At 34.8% G+C, this 16,649-nt stretch overlaps 1 protein-coding gene across 1 annotated transcript in view; it reads right to left on the bottom strand.

Moving 5' to 3' along the window:
- The window catches only part of MCF2 (MCF.2 cell line derived transforming sequence), a gene marked incomplete at its 5' end in the record, with an annotated part of 268,961 nt that overhangs the window by 4,166 nt on the left and 248,146 nt on the right, over nt 1–16,649 (bottom strand). The window contains one exon of the mRNA XM_053699244.1: nt 6,737–6,837. Coding sequence (XP_053555219.1) covers nt 6,737–6,837 — 101 coding nt within the window. The remainder of the gene's footprint in view (nt 1–6,736; nt 6,838–16,649) is intronic.

A 16,649-nucleotide genomic window follows, 5' to 3' on the forward strand; every position in this document is an offset into this window, starting at 1 on the left:
TCAGACCCCAATTTTGACCCTGCCATGTGCTCAGATACATCACTAGATGCAGTCTCAACTGATAGTGATGTATCTGTGGCTGCTATCCCCCCTGCCAGCCCCCCTGCTAGCCCCCCTGCCAGAAGGAGGCGTGTTGCTGCCATTGCTGCTGAAGAATGGGTAACGCCTCATCTCCAGAGGCCAGATATCCCACCCTTCATAGCAAATGCTGGCATAAATATAGATGTGGCAGGTTTTAGCCCCCAGCAGTTTCTGGAAGTGTTTCTGGGCGATGATATATTGGGGAACATTGTCGCCCAAACTAATTTATATGCCCATCAGTTCCGTGCTGCAAAGCCTGGAACATATTTGGCAAAGCAGCAATGGGCCCCCATCAATGTGCCAGAATTCAAAAAATTCTGGGCATTGACTATGCTGATGGGCATCATAAAGAAACCCTCCATTCGCTCCTACTGGAGTAGTAGCCCCATCTGCTCTACCCCCATTTTCTCCCAGACTATGTCGAGGAAGAGGTATGAAATGATTCTGCATTTCATGCACTTTAGCGACAACAGCCTGTGCCCCCCTAGGGAGCATCCCCAATTTGACAGGCTGTATAAAATCCGCCCCCTGATAACCCACTTTTCTGCCAGGTTTGCAGAGGCTTATACACCTGGAAGGAATATATGTGTTGATGAATCCCTAATGAAGTATAAGGGAAGGCTGGGATTCAAGCAGTATATTCCTTCCAAACGCTCCAGATATGGGGTAAAGGTGTATAAGCTCTGTGACAGCGAGACTGGGTATACTCAGACCTTCCGGGTGTATGAGGGAAAGGATAGCCACCTTGACCCTCCAGGTTGCCCAGAACATATGGGAACCACTGGCAAGATTGTCTGGGACCTGATATTACCCCTAATGAACAAAGGGTATCACTTGTACTTAGACAATTTTTATACAAGTGTCCTTTTGTTCAAGCTACTGTATTGCTTTGATACAGTAGCTTGCGGTACAATTAAAAAGAACCGCGCAGGTTTCCCAGGACAACTTGTACGCACACGGCTACGAAGGGGGGAGACCTCAGCTCTGCGCCAAGAGGAGCTGTTGGCACTTAAGTACAGAGACAAGAAGGATGTATACCTTCTTACCACCATCCACACAGAGAGGACGGTGGCGGTTTCTGTACGTGGCAGAGCTGAGATCATAAGGAAGCCAGTGTGCATCAAGTCTTATAACCGGCATATGGGTGGGGTTGATCTGGCTGATCAGCTGCTGCAGCCCTACTTAATTATGCGTAAGACAAGGGCCTGGTACAAAAAGGTTGCAATTTACCTAATGCAGATTGCAACCCACAACGCTTTTTTGTTGTTCAAAAAAGCAAACCCCAGAGTTAAAAAAACTTTTTTTACAGTTTCAGCTCCAGATTATTACTGGGATTTTGTACCATGATGCACCTGCTCCCCGGGCGGTGATGGGAGAGAGCAGAGTTGGGGCTACTCATTTTATTTTTAAAATCCCCCCTACTGCCGCAAAGCAGAAACCACAAAAAAAATGCAGAGTCTGTACCAAGAGGGGGAAGAGAAGGGACACCATATATCACTGTCCTGATTGCCCTGGACGGCCTGCACTCTGCATTGGGGACTGCTTCAAGCGGTACCATACAATGGTCAATTTTTAAAAAAATAAATACATTTGGTGTTATATATATAAATATTTTTTTTTGGTTATGTTTACTGTTAGATGGGTTTTTGTTTTTTTTACTTTTACTGTGCCAGATTTTTTCATTTCACTACTCTATTTTTTTCTAAAATTGGGCCTGTTATTTTTTTTTAACCAAAACCCCTGTCAAACCTTTGCATGGGGGACATAGGTGTTCTCAGGGTGCCTTGCAAAAAACAACCTGAAGTATGTTTTTGTAATAACTTACAACAGTCTCTCCTAAATCATAGTCAAAAAGCAATGTGTCTGTAAAAATGAAAATTGAAAAATAACCACCATACACTTTCTCCAATTTTTTGGGCTAAAACGGTTGCTTCAAAGGCATCAAAGCACACCATATAAAATACCTTGGGGTGTCAACATTTCAAAAAATATACACTTTCATGGCAATAAATAAAAGTGGGGTATGCAATAGGCCACAAACTAAAGATAGGCCTATCAGAAGAAATACTCTCATTGTTAATAACTAAAATCACAAGTCATAAAATTGTAACATAACCTTCCCAAAATCCTGGCAAACCTATGCATGGGGGGCATAGGTGTACTCAGGGTGCCTTGCAGAAAACAACCTGAAGTATTCTTTTGCAATAACTTACAACAGTCTCTCCTAAATCATAGTCAAAAAGCAATGTGTCTGTAAAAATGAAAATTGAAAAATAACCAACATACAGTTTCTCCAATTTTTTGGGCTAAAACGGTTGCTTCAAAGGCATCAAAGCACACCATATACAATACCTTGGGGTGTCAACATTTAAAAAATATACACTTTCATGGCAATAAATAAAAGTGGGGTATGCAATAGGCCACAAACTAAAGATAGGCCTATCAGAAGAAATACTCTCATTGTTAATAACTAAAATCACAAGTCATAAAATTGTAACATAACCTTCCCAAAATCCTGGCAAACCTATGCATGGGGGGCATAGGTGTACTCAGGGTGCCTTGCAGAAAACAACCTGAAGTATTCTTTTGCAATAACTTACAACAGTCTCTCCTAAATCATAGTCAAAAAGCAATGTGTCTGTAAAAATGAAAATTGAAAAATAACCACCATACACTTTCTCCAATTTTTTGGGCTAAAACGGTTGCTTCAAAGGCATCAAAGCACACCATATACATTCATGGAAAACAAATAAATTGGGGTATGTTAAAAGACCCCCCAAAAAGACGATAGGCAAAGAAAATATGTTAAATGTGAAAAAAAATCACAAACGCATGTCAGACATTTGGCATTGCACCCCCCAAACAAGCCACCAAACATATGCATAGGTGGTATCACTGAACTCAGGAGATGTTGGTGACCACATATTGGTGTCTTCTTTGGTAGTAACACATAACAGGAGCTGTGAATCCATGTCTAAAGTACAATGTATGTGAACAATAACACAAAAAAATGACTACACAAAAGTTTGAGAAAGACTGGTGGTTGAATTAGTGCATGGAAAGTGTTAAAATATCAGCATTTGAAAAACCCTAGGGTGTCTACTTTTCAAAAATATATGGTTTGATGGGGGTAAATTCCATTGGCCAGCTTCAGAAATGTCCCAAATAGGACATGAGTGCATGATGACCGATGTGAAAATTCCAAGTTGAAAAACTGGAATGCGCTACCTAAAAATAAGGCCATTTAGCCCCCAGAGAACCAGACACACCTATACATAGGTGGTATCACTGTACTCAGGAGATGTTGTTGAACACATATTGAGGTGGTTTTTGGCAGTAACACATAACAGGAACTGAAAATCCATGCCTAAAGTACAATGTGTGTGAAAAATAACACAAAAAAATGACTACCCAAAAGTTTGACAAAGACTGGTGGTTGAATTAGTGCATGGAAAGTGTTAAAATATCAGCATTTGAAAAACCCTAGGGTGTCTACTTTTCAAAAATATATGGTTTGATGGGGGTAAATTCCATTGGCCAGCTTCAGAAATGTCCCAAATAGGACATGGGTGCATGATGACCGATGTGAAAATTCCAAGTTGAAAAACTGGAATGCGCTACCTAAAAATAAGGGCTTTTAGCCCACAGAGAACCCGACACACCTATACATGGGTGGTATCACTGTACCCAGGAGATGCTACTGAAGACATATTAGGGTGTTATTTGGCAGTAACCCTTACCATTTTATCAGTAAATGTATTCTTAAATTGCTATTTGTCAAAAAATCAAATTTCCCCCCCCCCAAACTTTGGCATAGATTGGTGGTAAAATGGTTGCATGAAAAAAGTCAAAATACCTCAAGTTTAATACCTTAGGTTGTCTTCTTTTAAAATATATATACATTTGAAGGGTTATTCAGGGATTCCTGACAGATATTGGTGTTACAATGTAACTAGCGCCAATTTTGAAAAAACATGGTTTTGAAATAGCAAAGTGCTACTTGTACTTATTGCCCTATAACTTGCAAAAAAAGCAAAGAACATGTAAACATTGGGTATTTATAAACTCAAGACAAAATTTAGAAACTGTTTAGCATTGGTATTTTATGGTGGTTGTAGATGTGTTAGAGATTTTGGGGCTCAAAGTGTGTTTTTTTTCATTTTTTCCTAATATTTTATAATTTTTTATAGTAAATTATAAGATATGATGAAAATAATGGTAGCTTTAGAAAGTCCATTTAATGGCGAGAAAAACGGTATATAATATGTGTGGGTACAGTAAATGAGTAAGAGGAAAATAACAGTTAAACACAAACATCGCAGAAATGCAAAAATAGCCTTGGTCCCAGATGGTCAACAAATTGAAAAGTGGCCTGGTCACTAAGGGGTTAAAGGGATAGGAAAGTCAAAATTAAACTTGCATGATTTAGACAGAGCATGTTATTTTAAGACACTTTTAAAATCACATCTATTTTCAAATGTGCTTTGTTTTCTTGTTATCCCTTGATGAAAAAGAATATGCACATATCTTACACTAGTGGGAGTTAGTTGCTGATTGGTGCCTGCACACTTTTGTCTCTTGTGATTGGCTAACTAGATGTGTTCATCTAGCTGCAAGTAGTGCAACAATGTTCCTTCAACAAAGGATAACAAAAGAATAAAACTAATATGATAATAGAAGTAAATTGGAAAATTATTTAAAATTGTATGTTCTATCCAAATCATGAAATAAAAATGTGGGGGTTCCTGTCCCTTTAAAGGAATAGTCTAGTCAAAATTAAACTTCCATGATTCAAATTGAGCAGCAATTTTAAGGTACTTTCTAATTTACTCCTATAATCAATTTTTCTTCGTTCTCTTGGTATCTTTATTTTAAAAAGCTGTAAAGTAAGCATAGGAGCCGGGCCATTTTTGGTTCAGCACTTGAGTAGTACTTGCCGATTGGATGGCTACATTTAGACACCAATCAGCAAGCACTACCCAGGTGCTGAACAAAAAATGGTCTGGCTTCTAAGCTTACATTCAAATAAAGATACCAAGAGAACAAAGAAAATTTGATAATAGGAGTAAATTAGAAAGTTACTTAAAATTGCAGGTTCTATCTGAATCATGAAAGTTTAATGTTGCCTATACTATCCCTTTAATCTTTACTTTTATTTAAACTGTTAAATAAAAATGAAATAGTCACAGTAAAAGCATTTTCAAAATAAAAATATGTATCAAAACAAGCTAAATCATAGCAGGTAATTAGCTATAAATAATGAATTGGTGATATTAGTAACAGTGCATTTTTTACTATAGATTATTTGATAATTACTTACAAAGTTGCTGCTTCTTTTTTTGTATAAAATTAGCAACACATTTCTTTATAAAGGTGCAGGCAATTCTGCGTTTTATATCTATTCCTGCATTTATTTATTTTTAAAATCTCCATTGCCCATCCTTTATTTTTTTAAATATGTATTTATTTTCCATAGAGCATGGACATGTTTAAATGTACTATCATGAAATTTCAGGGCAGTTGATAACTTTAGGGGTGCTACAATAATGAATGGGAGTGCATAGCATCCCCCCCCCCCATACAACACTAGAAACCACAATGCTAAGGCTGTGTTGTAACATCTCATGTCTATCACATGGCCCCAAACCAATGACCAGATAAGTGCACATTAAAAAATTGCTTCTAATGACATACATATGTGCCTCACTTAAAAATAAGATGTTAAAAACAAAAAGGGAGAATGGTTAGTTCTTATCTTAGAAACATATATTTTTTTCTAATTCCATGATCTTATACTCCCTTTGAGTGCTAATGACGGCTCTGAGCCGTCACAGAGTTTCTCACTCTGGTGCTAATGACGGCTCAGAGCCGTCACTAGCACTCTCCCACCTTGAGGGAGATCTGGGGGCTCCTTACTTTTCCTACCCCGGCAATCGTGACTGTAGAGTGACAGGCATCGCCGGGGGTTCACGTGATGCGCGGTGACGTCACGCGCAATTACGTGATGACGTCACCGCGCAACTTTATTTATACTTAACAATGTTAAGTATAGGAGGAGGGGGCATGCTGCTTAGAAGCCTGTATCTCAGGCATCTAAGCAGCTACAGACCCCCAAGACCCCCAAGACCATTGTTGGAAAGGTAATCGCTTAACCTTTCCAACAGTGTAAGTCGTGGGGGTCTGTAAAAAAAAATAAAAAAGTTAAAAAAAATGTTTTCTAAAATTTCAAAAATAAAATAAAATATTAGCACCCAGGTGGGAAATGGCTTAGCAGCTAAAGGGTTAAAGGGACACTGAACCCAGATTTTTTTTCATTCATGATTCAGATAGAGCATGCAATTTTAAGCAACTTTCTAATTTACTTCTATTATCATTTTTTCTTTGTTCTCTTGCTATCTTTATTTGAAAAAGAAAGTCCAGAACCCTGGATAGCACTTGTTTAGTGGTGGATGAATTTATCCACCAATCAGCAAGAAGAACCCAGGTTGTTCACCAAAAATGGTCCGTCATCTAAACTTACATTCTTGCTTTTCAAATAAAGATACAGAGATCCATTTGCTAATAGGAGTAAATTAGAAAGTTGCTTAAAATTGCATGCTCTCTCTGAATCACAAAAATGTTGGGTTCAGTGTCCCTTTAAGATAATTTTCTTTACCTGATATTTTGCCAGCCCGAATCCTACATTCACCAATGACAATTTGTAAGTTGTTTCCATGGATCCAGCCTTCCTTTTTCCTGTTTAAATTCTTCACCAACCTTCACATATGATAAAAACAATAATAACCACAAGGAAGATAGTTTGCAGGACTCTTATAAATATATTTTAAAACAACATGATTCAGATAGAGCACGCATTTTTTACAACGTTCTAATTTACTTCTATTATCAAATGCTCTTTGTTCTCTTGGTACCTTTTGTTGAAAACCAGGGACGTAAGCTCAGGAGCATGCACGTGTCTGGAGCACTATATGACAGCAGTTTTGCAAGATTGTTATCCATTTGTTAAGTAGGGGGCAGTACTATTTCCTGTCATGTAGTTCTCCAGACACCTTCCTAGGTATCTCTACAACAAAAATACCATGGGAACGAAGCAAATTTGATAATAGAAGTAAATTGGAAACTTTTTAAAAAATTGTATGTTAAAGTCAGCTGCAGAGCAGTAATGCACTACTAGCAGCTAGCTGAACACTTCTGGCAAGCCAATGATAAGAAGCATATGTTTGTAGCTACCAGTCATCACCTACTATCTCCCAGTAGCGCATTGCTGCTTGGCCTACCTAGGTATGCTTTTCAACAAAGGATACCAAGAAGACAAAGTACATTTGATAATAAAAGTAAATTTAAAAGTCTCTTGAAATGGCATGGTCTATCTGAACCATGAAAGTTATGGGGGTCTATTTAAGAAGCAGCGGATGCTGCCTCCGACCCACTCTGCTTCAGTTCTGGTGGCGGACAGCAATCCGCCCAATCGAATACGATCAGGTTGATTAACACCCCCCCTTGTCTGCCCAGCATCACAGCTAGCAGGCAGCAATACGCTGCTAGCATTTATCATTGCACAAGCGTCACCCTGCTCACATGCAGCCAATTGCGTGCAAGCAGGGGCTGTCAATCACACTGGTCTGACAAATCCAGGGGGGATTGCAAATCACCAGCTGAGAGCCTGCAGTAAAAGGTGCTCTGCAGCTTTTTAAATGGAGCACATGGACTTAAAGGCACATTCGAGTCAAAACGTACAATCATGTAGATGAATTACATCTTTGAAAATAAACATATGTGCAATATAAATGTATTGGCAAACATGCTTCTAGTAAAAGTTACCACTGTTTTAGTGTTAGCATTTGTCTCTGCATGTGCATGTGAAGCATAGATAGATATTCTCAGTGCACCAGCATTTTAAATACTGCAGCTGCTCAAAACATTAGTGGGACTTGTATCATGTCAGCAATGAACACATTGAGTCATTACCAGATGGTACAAGCACTTTAGGCTCTCTGAGCAAGTGCTTTGTTTAAAATGCTGAAATGTATCCGTGTGTATTCCAATTTTGGCTGGAATATCCTTTTAAAGGGCCATTATAGTGGAAAAATGACATTCTCTAATTTGAGCATTAGCGGTCTTATAACTCCCCAGATTACAAGTGTTCAAATCTGACAAACAGCACACACCTGATGCAAGTGGTAGAGGGCCACTGCAAACACCTCTCAATAAATCCAAAGCAACTTAGTTCCACAGCACCAATCACGAGTAGAAAATATATAATCTTTAAAGGGACATTAAACACTAAGGGCTCCATTTATCATTGCAATTCTCCTACATTTATGCCTATAAATACGCCGGCGTAAATTCTCTCCTATGTATTAAAACAAAATAAGACCAAAAAAACTGATTTTTGACCGAAAAATCCGACTACTCTATTCTATCTCGCCAAGGCGCACATGTGCGCCGATTGAAGCTTAAAACAGCGCTTTTTCGGTCGTATTTTCATCAAATCGACTAACAGATCGCCAAATTTCATATTTATCACTATTTTGCGCCATGGGAGAACCTAATATTCTCCTACAATTACGCCCTCCAAAGTTCTCCATATCCACTGAGGAGAACATTTCATTTACTTCATTTTTTGTGAGAGAGAAGATGGAATATTTTCTGCTGTTGTCTGCTATTTCTTTGGCAAGGGCCCGTGAAAATCGTCTTGCTGATGGTAATATGCCCATACGGAGACGCCAAAGAGTGCCTAGAGTTTTTTTTACCCCGGTGTGGACTACAGGCATTGTCTGATAAGGAGATAAAGCAAAGATTTCGTATAAATAGGGAGAGTATTATAAATCTTTACTCTCTGATCCAAAATGACATAGACCCTAGGACAAGAAGAACAAGGGCGATACCTGGACTTTTAAAATCATTAGCAGTTTTGCATTTCTTGTCAACTGGTTCATTTCAGGCAGTCTCTAGTGCTGTGGTGGGCATTAGCCAGCCTTCATTTTGCAGGCATCTAAGAATTGTTTTAAAAGCAGTTTATTTTTGTACCCAGGAATGTGCAAGAATGGCACACAGTTAAGGCATCTTTTTATCAAGTAGCTGGTATGCCTAATGTTCTTGGTGCAATTGATTGCACACACATAGCTTTAAGACCACCAGCTTTAAGGGAGGAGCAATACAGGAATAGAAAAAGCTTCCATTCACTGAATGTTCAGGCTGTTTGTGATGCCAACCTCAAAATTTGGGCTGTGCGTTCAGGATTTCCAGGTTCCTGCCACGATTACCATATCCTCAAACAATCAGCATTATTTACATCGTTTGAACGTGGAGACATGCCCCATGGTTGGCTATTGGGTGAGTTTAACTTCATATTTTTTGTTGTTATTGTTTTTATGTTTAATTTTGGTTTTCAACTTTGAAGGACATAGATTTGTAGTTAGATGTATATACACTTTATACCTTTTTTTTTGTGAAAATTAATTTTATGATCTTTTCATTTATGTTATTATTTATTTCATTAATTTCTGTATTGCTAAAAGTGCATATAGATTGTTATTCCAATGTAATAATTCTTTTAATTTTTTTATTTGTAGGTGACAGTGGTTATCCGTGTAGGCCTTGGCTTCTGACACCAGTACCATCGCCCCATACACGTGCAGAGATCAAATACAACGAGTCACACCGTAGTACAAGAAGTGCTATCGAGAGAACCTTCGGTGTGTTGAAGATGAGATTTCGTGTGTTGGACAGGTCAGGGGGAGACTTGCAATACTCACCAGAGAAGTGCAATGACATTATTTTAGTATGCTGCATGTTACATAATATTGCAATATCTCAAGTTAACGAAGATGATTTGTGTCTTGAGGATCAACCAGATGACATCTATGTCCCCCAACAAATATTAAACAGGCACACTACTAGGGCCGGTGTTCAAAATCGTATGGAAATTATTGAGAGATATTTTTCATGTAAGTAATTTTATTTTTTTTGGGTGGGGGTGGGGCAAAGAATTAGTATTATATTTCTGGATTTCTAATTATCTTTTAACATTGTATTACAGAAACCACGGATAACACAGGAGTTGTTTGAAAATTGGCCAATAATAATCCTCACTACTGTTATATAATCAGACAGATGAAGAAAAAAAAGTTGTGTTTATTTGTTAATAAAAAAATTTAGTTTTTATTCTTTTAATAAAAATTTTTTGAACAAACAAACAGCCTTAATTCTTTTTTGTATTTTAAATAACATTTTTATTGTAATAACAAATACTTGAATACTGAAGCATGTTACATTTTTTCAAAAATAACTTAAACTGTAACCAAATTCTAGTGTTTAACTTTTAAACATGAAAACAATTTGAACATTAAAGTGCAAAAACAAGAAATATTAATAATTAATTATTGAGTAGGAAATCTTCGATTCAAAATTTCTAATTTCTTTTTGGAATAATCCCTCTTAAATTCTGAATCAGCTTTTAAAATTGCATTTCTTTCTTCTTGTAATCTGATCAGTTCTTTAAAAAATGCACTTTGCTCATTCCTGAACCCCAATGCCATGTCTGTGAGGTTTTGTATATCATTTCCCCTGCCTGTGACATCTTCTGGGTTTATCAATTGTTCCGGTCTTTCATCTTCTTCAGAGTCATTGACCATGATATTCTGAGGAGTTTCTAGATTTGGTGGTGTTGGTCCCTCTGATGTTTGTCCCTCAACCTGAGTCTCATCCTCATCTTCTGGACATACAGAATCCTCAACCAGAGGTTCCAAATTGATTTCAACCTGATCTTCTGTATGACATGGAAAATATGTATTATTAATAGGTTACATTCATAAAAAAACAAAAAATTAACATGACAATTAGAAGACAACCTACCCTCGAATAATAATATAGAATTGTCCTGCATGGATTGTAGTAATGCACGAACACCTACAACAACATAAAAATAATATTAGAATATCAACAGCATCGATTTATACAATCAAAATATACATTAGACCACAAGTTATCAACAGTGCTCATCTGGTTGTTAATTGTTATTAAAATATATAACAACTATTGGGTTTTTTTTTACAAATAACTTACTCTCCCCTTCTTCTCTTTGTACTGTGGATGTGGAGGGTTCTTGGTCTTGTGAGGTGAATTCATTTTCCAAAGGTTGATCCTCTTGTGCATCAATCTCCTCTTCCTGACGTCCCTCATCTTCTTGCTCTAAATAATATAAATATACTTGTATTAAATTTCAATAATTATAGATAAAAACACAATTTCAAATATTTAGATAGATTTAGATAGACAATAGATAGTTATAAAACTGACTAGATTACTTTTATTATAGTTCATGCCTCCATTTTCTCCATAATCCTTATTTGCCAAATAAAAATGTAAACTAATCACAATTTTAATATCCAATAGCAGAAATCTACAAAATTAAAGAGATAGTGAGCATATCTACATATACTTTCCATAAAGGAATATCTATTGAATCGAAATAATTACATAATAGATTTCAATAATAAAGATATATAATTTTTCATTCTCTTTTTTTAAATTATGAACAACAAAATTTGGGTGTCGTTTACATTTAACTTACCTCTAAAATCCATAGTGTCTGCTGGGACATCCAGGCCAACCACAATGGCATCACCCATCCGTGCATAAAGCATCTGTTCAAAGTCCGTTAATTCGGCCCTATATCCAGGGCCTCCACCGGTTCCTTTGGCAGATTGCCTTTCCCTGCAAACCTTTTTCTTTATGTTTTTTCTAATATCAGTTACTCTCTTCCGACAAGCCCGCACATCCTTAGGAAAACTTCCTTCAGCTGAAACAGATCTACTGATTTGTGTCCAAATTGTTCTCTTTCTCTGTGGGTTTACAGTTCTGGCTTGGTACCCAATGATTTCATCGTAGTGTTCGATAACAGCTTCGACCAAAATACAATTTTGCCGATGAGTGAACATGATACTTCTCCCGCTTTTGGTCTTTCCAGCTTGGGAAGATGCCATTTTATAAATGAGATACAAAAGAGCGCACAAAATAACTAAAGTTTTGATACAAACTAAATAAAGTTTTCTTTTATAACGGTTTCCAAAAAAGTATCTAAATGTAGTTGATGAAAATGGGCGTATACTGTATGATGTTCTGGAAAGATCACTATGTCGCAGTTTATTTTTCATATGGAATACCTGGATTTCCATTTTTGTTTTTAATAACAATTTTATATGTAAATAAAGATAATTTGGTTATGAATAACAATATTAAATTTAAATATCATTACATTGTTATATGTTTCTTTACTTTTATTTCACCTTATCAACGGATACATGTAACATTTGTTAATGTTGCCAAAAAAATAGTGCTGTTGTGGCGCAGTTCTATACAATGTTTCATTGTTATTAAAATGGATAAAAAAAAACATCAAGTTGTATACTAAAATACGATTTTTGATAATATTTTCCAAAATATGTATCCAAATTGAGTGCTATTTGTAAAAATAGGTATTAGCTTACAAAATTGCGCATTTAAAAAAACAAAATTAGTCCCGTCAGTGAGTAGAGATTGAATAATATTTAGAAAATGCCACGATCCAAGAAGTTCTCTATTGGAGAATTATTGATTATTTCTTACACTATGGATAAATATTTTCCAAAAAAAAGGAAAGGGATTTTCACTTTGGACCAGGACACAAGAAACCGAATTCTCTGTGAAGAGTAAGGAGAGTCTCTGGGCAAAAACGAACGAGGAAACAATGTCTGAAAAGATATAACGACTTGTACTGGAGGCAATCTAAAATGCGCACTTTGATAAAGACTTATCTTAAAAAATGTAAGCAATATAGATATAAATATAGTTTAATTATATAATCTTAAGTTTTAAAAATGTATAGTTTTTAATTGGAATATTTTCAATAAGATAAACAAGTTAAACAATAATAGGATTAAAAGATTGCCATTGCCTGCAGATAAAGTGTGAATGAATCAAGTTTTTATAGGATTTTCAGACAAAGTTTTTGTGTGTTTGGATTTTTAAGAATATATTTTAAAAAATGTTGTATTTTATATTATTTAATAGTCAAAAGAAGAAGAGCTCCAAGGTACTTTCTTCCCATTGATACCAATTCTAGTTCTGAATTTATGGATAAAGATAGGACTCAAGACACAGGTATAAAAAATGTAACTGTAATTTCGATAAAAAAAAAAATTCAAAGCCAAGTATTAAAGTAAATTTATCTTTTAATTTTTTTTATAATGCTATAGATAATAGCACTCCAAATAATAATCCAATGGATGAGCAAGGAGAAGAAGATATGGATAACATTGAAGGTAATTTTAAAAAAAATTCTTTGACATTTCTTTAACATATATATTTTATAAATATAAATTTATTTGTAATAAAAATTTTAGGACATGTAGAGCCTACAGAGTCAGAAATTGAGGATACTATGCATAGCTGGCAAGATGAAGAACATTTGGAACAAGAGGACGAGGAGGGCCATGAAGAAGATGAGGTTCATCAAGGAACATCAGGTGATTTTTTTTTTATTTTTTAATGGTGATATATCTATTCTACAAACATTATATCTATATATATATATATATATATATATATATATATATATATATATATATATATAAAACAATAGATATGTATGTATGTATATATATATATATATATATATATATATATATATATACACATATATATATATATCAATTTTATTAATATGTGTATATATTTATTTTTTAAATACACAAATATATATATATATATATATATATATATATATATAAACACAAACACACATATTTTTTTATATATATCAATATATATATATATATAGATAGATAGATATATTAATATATATATCGACAGATAGATATATGTATATAGATCAAAAAAGACAGATTTAAATATAGAAATAAAATTAATTGAAAGATAACATAGATAGAGAGAAAAATATAGTGTAAGATAGATATATTTTAAAGTTACATTATCAATACATTGTAATCAAAATTTTGTTTTTTGAAGAAACTCAACAAAATATAAGAAACTTAGAGGTGCACGATGAAGACTCTCAGTCACCTCAATATTATAACTGGGGTAAGTGTTATAGCATTTATGAATAAATATATGTTATTGCTGTTGGTAATTCCATTGACAGATATTTTTTTTACTCTCATGTCTATAAATGCTATTCAAAAGAATCAAAATATATGTTTAATATAAATATATATATTTTTTAGTTCCGGATGATGAAAAAATTGTAATAAGCAAAAAAAGAGCTCCTTGAAGTCCTGCTTAAAGCTGAAACTGGACTGATAAGCAGTTACTCAGCAGTCAGGAAAATGAGGCTGAAATATGAAAAAATTTAACTTTTTCATTTATGTGTTATTAAAAAATTTATGAATGTGCTAGCAACATTTTTTTTATTTTATTTTATATACAGAATAAATGCATATATTATTTAACAAATATAAACAATTGTCGTTATTGTGTAATATATTGAAACATCTTATCAATGAAAGGGTAAGATTAGGTCAATGTAAGACGTTAATTTGAAAAGAATAGTAGTGAAATGTCTAGAGGGGTTGTGTAAAGTAGGTAGAGAAAAACAAATTAGTTGGTAAAGATAAAAGACGTGTTGAAAATCAAAAGGAATAATAGTTAAAGGTCTGCATGGGGTGTCTAAAATAGCTAAACAAAAGACAAAAAAACAAGACTTTGTAAGACATGTGCTAAAATAACGTAGAATAATAGTAAAAGGTCTGTATGGGGTGTCTAAAGTAGATAAACCAAAAAATAAGGACTTTGTAATATGTGAGACGTGTTAAAATAACGTGGAATAATAGTATGGGCTCCATTTATCATGATAAATGGAGGCCTAAAAGGTCTGTATGGGGTGTGTAATGTAGAGAAACCAAAACACATGACTTTGTAATAAGTAAGACATGTGTTAAAAATAACGTTGAATAGTAGAAAAAGGTCTGCATGCGGTGTGTTAAAGTAGATAAACCAAAAAAAAGACTTTGTAATATGTAAGCCATCTGTTAAAAATAACGTGGAATAGTAGTAAAAGGTTGTGGTTTGTAAAAAAAACACAAAAAGAATAATAATATAGAAATTGGTTCAATTCATATTACAAATATAAATGTTTATATAACATTAAATTACAACAATTATATAACATTAATAAAAAGAATGGCTATATCCAGTAATAAAAAAGGAAAATACCAAAAATATGCGCTTTTTTACGATGATGGAATAGTAAATATAGTCGAGATTTATCATTAACACGCCGCATCTCGACTTTGGAAAAAAGCGGTATAATACGACCAGTTTTTTGATAAATATTGGCGCACAAGTGCGCCTCACAGAGGGCGAGCTGCGGAGAACTTCTTGGAGATCTGAAAGTCGGATTTCTCCAAACAATGATAAATGGAGCCCTAAATACATGCTAGACAGAATGATGCATTCAAAGAAAAGATTAGTCCATGAGTAACATGTAGATGTATTTTTTAAAGTTTCATTAGTTGTTTAAAAAGTTACAAAATAAGTGTAAAGTTTTAGTGTCTATAAAACACTGGGAGCTGCCATGTTGTAACTTGTGTTACCTTCTCTGCTGTGGCCAATTAGGGTCAGTTATAAATTGGTCACTAGAGTGTGCAGCCAATGGTTGTGCTGGATTTAACAGTGTTCTGCACTTCCATTTCTAACAGGAACTGAAAAGCTCACAATTTCAGAATAGAATTACAGGCAAAGAGGACAAAATAAATAATGACAGTATATTGCAGAGTTGTTTTATTATATACAATTTATCATTTTATATTACCATCTCAAAGTGTTTAATGTCCCTTTAAAGCATTTATTGATCCTTTAGCTTATACAAAGCATAGGCACACAGCAGCAAACACAACGTTTCGGGCTATTCACCCTTAATCATGCTAATGGTGAATAGCCCGAAACGTTGCGTTTGCTGCTGTGTGCCTATGCTTTGTATAAGCTAAAGGATCAATAAATGCTTTAAAGATTATATATTTTCTTCTCGTGATTGGTGCTATGCCCCAGATTACAAGTGGTGCACTAATGATTGTGCGAACACTGCTGCTGGTTGGGTTACTGGTTGTTACCACTTGAGAGCAGCAGTTCTCAACGGCACCCAAGGGATACTTTAACTGTGTGCTTAACCTCTTAACAAATTAGAACATGTAATGTTTCTACTATAATGGCCCTCTGACTGAGAATTAATAACTTGTAAATACCTCACTTCTTTATTCATCCTAAATACTTTCTCCTTATATTGTGTTATTTTAATTCTTTCTTGCTCACTTCTATATAACTTAAAGGGACACTAAACCCCAAATTTTTCTTTCATGATTCAGATAGAGAATACAATTTTAAACAACATTCCAATTTACTTCTAATATCTAATTTGCTGCAATCTTTAGATATCCTTTGTTAAAGAAATAGCAATGCACATTGGTGAGCCAATCACATGAGGCATCTGTGTGCAGCTACCAATCAGAAGCTACTGAGCCTATCTAGATATGCTTTACAGGAAAGAATATTAAGAGAATGAAGCAAATTAG

Source organism: Bombina bombina, chromosome 1, assembly GCF_027579735.1.
Source record: "Bombina bombina isolate aBomBom1 chromosome 1, aBomBom1.pri, whole genome shotgun sequence".
Classification (NCBI taxonomy): Eukaryota; Metazoa; Chordata; class Amphibia; order Anura; family Bombinatoridae; genus Bombina; species Bombina bombina.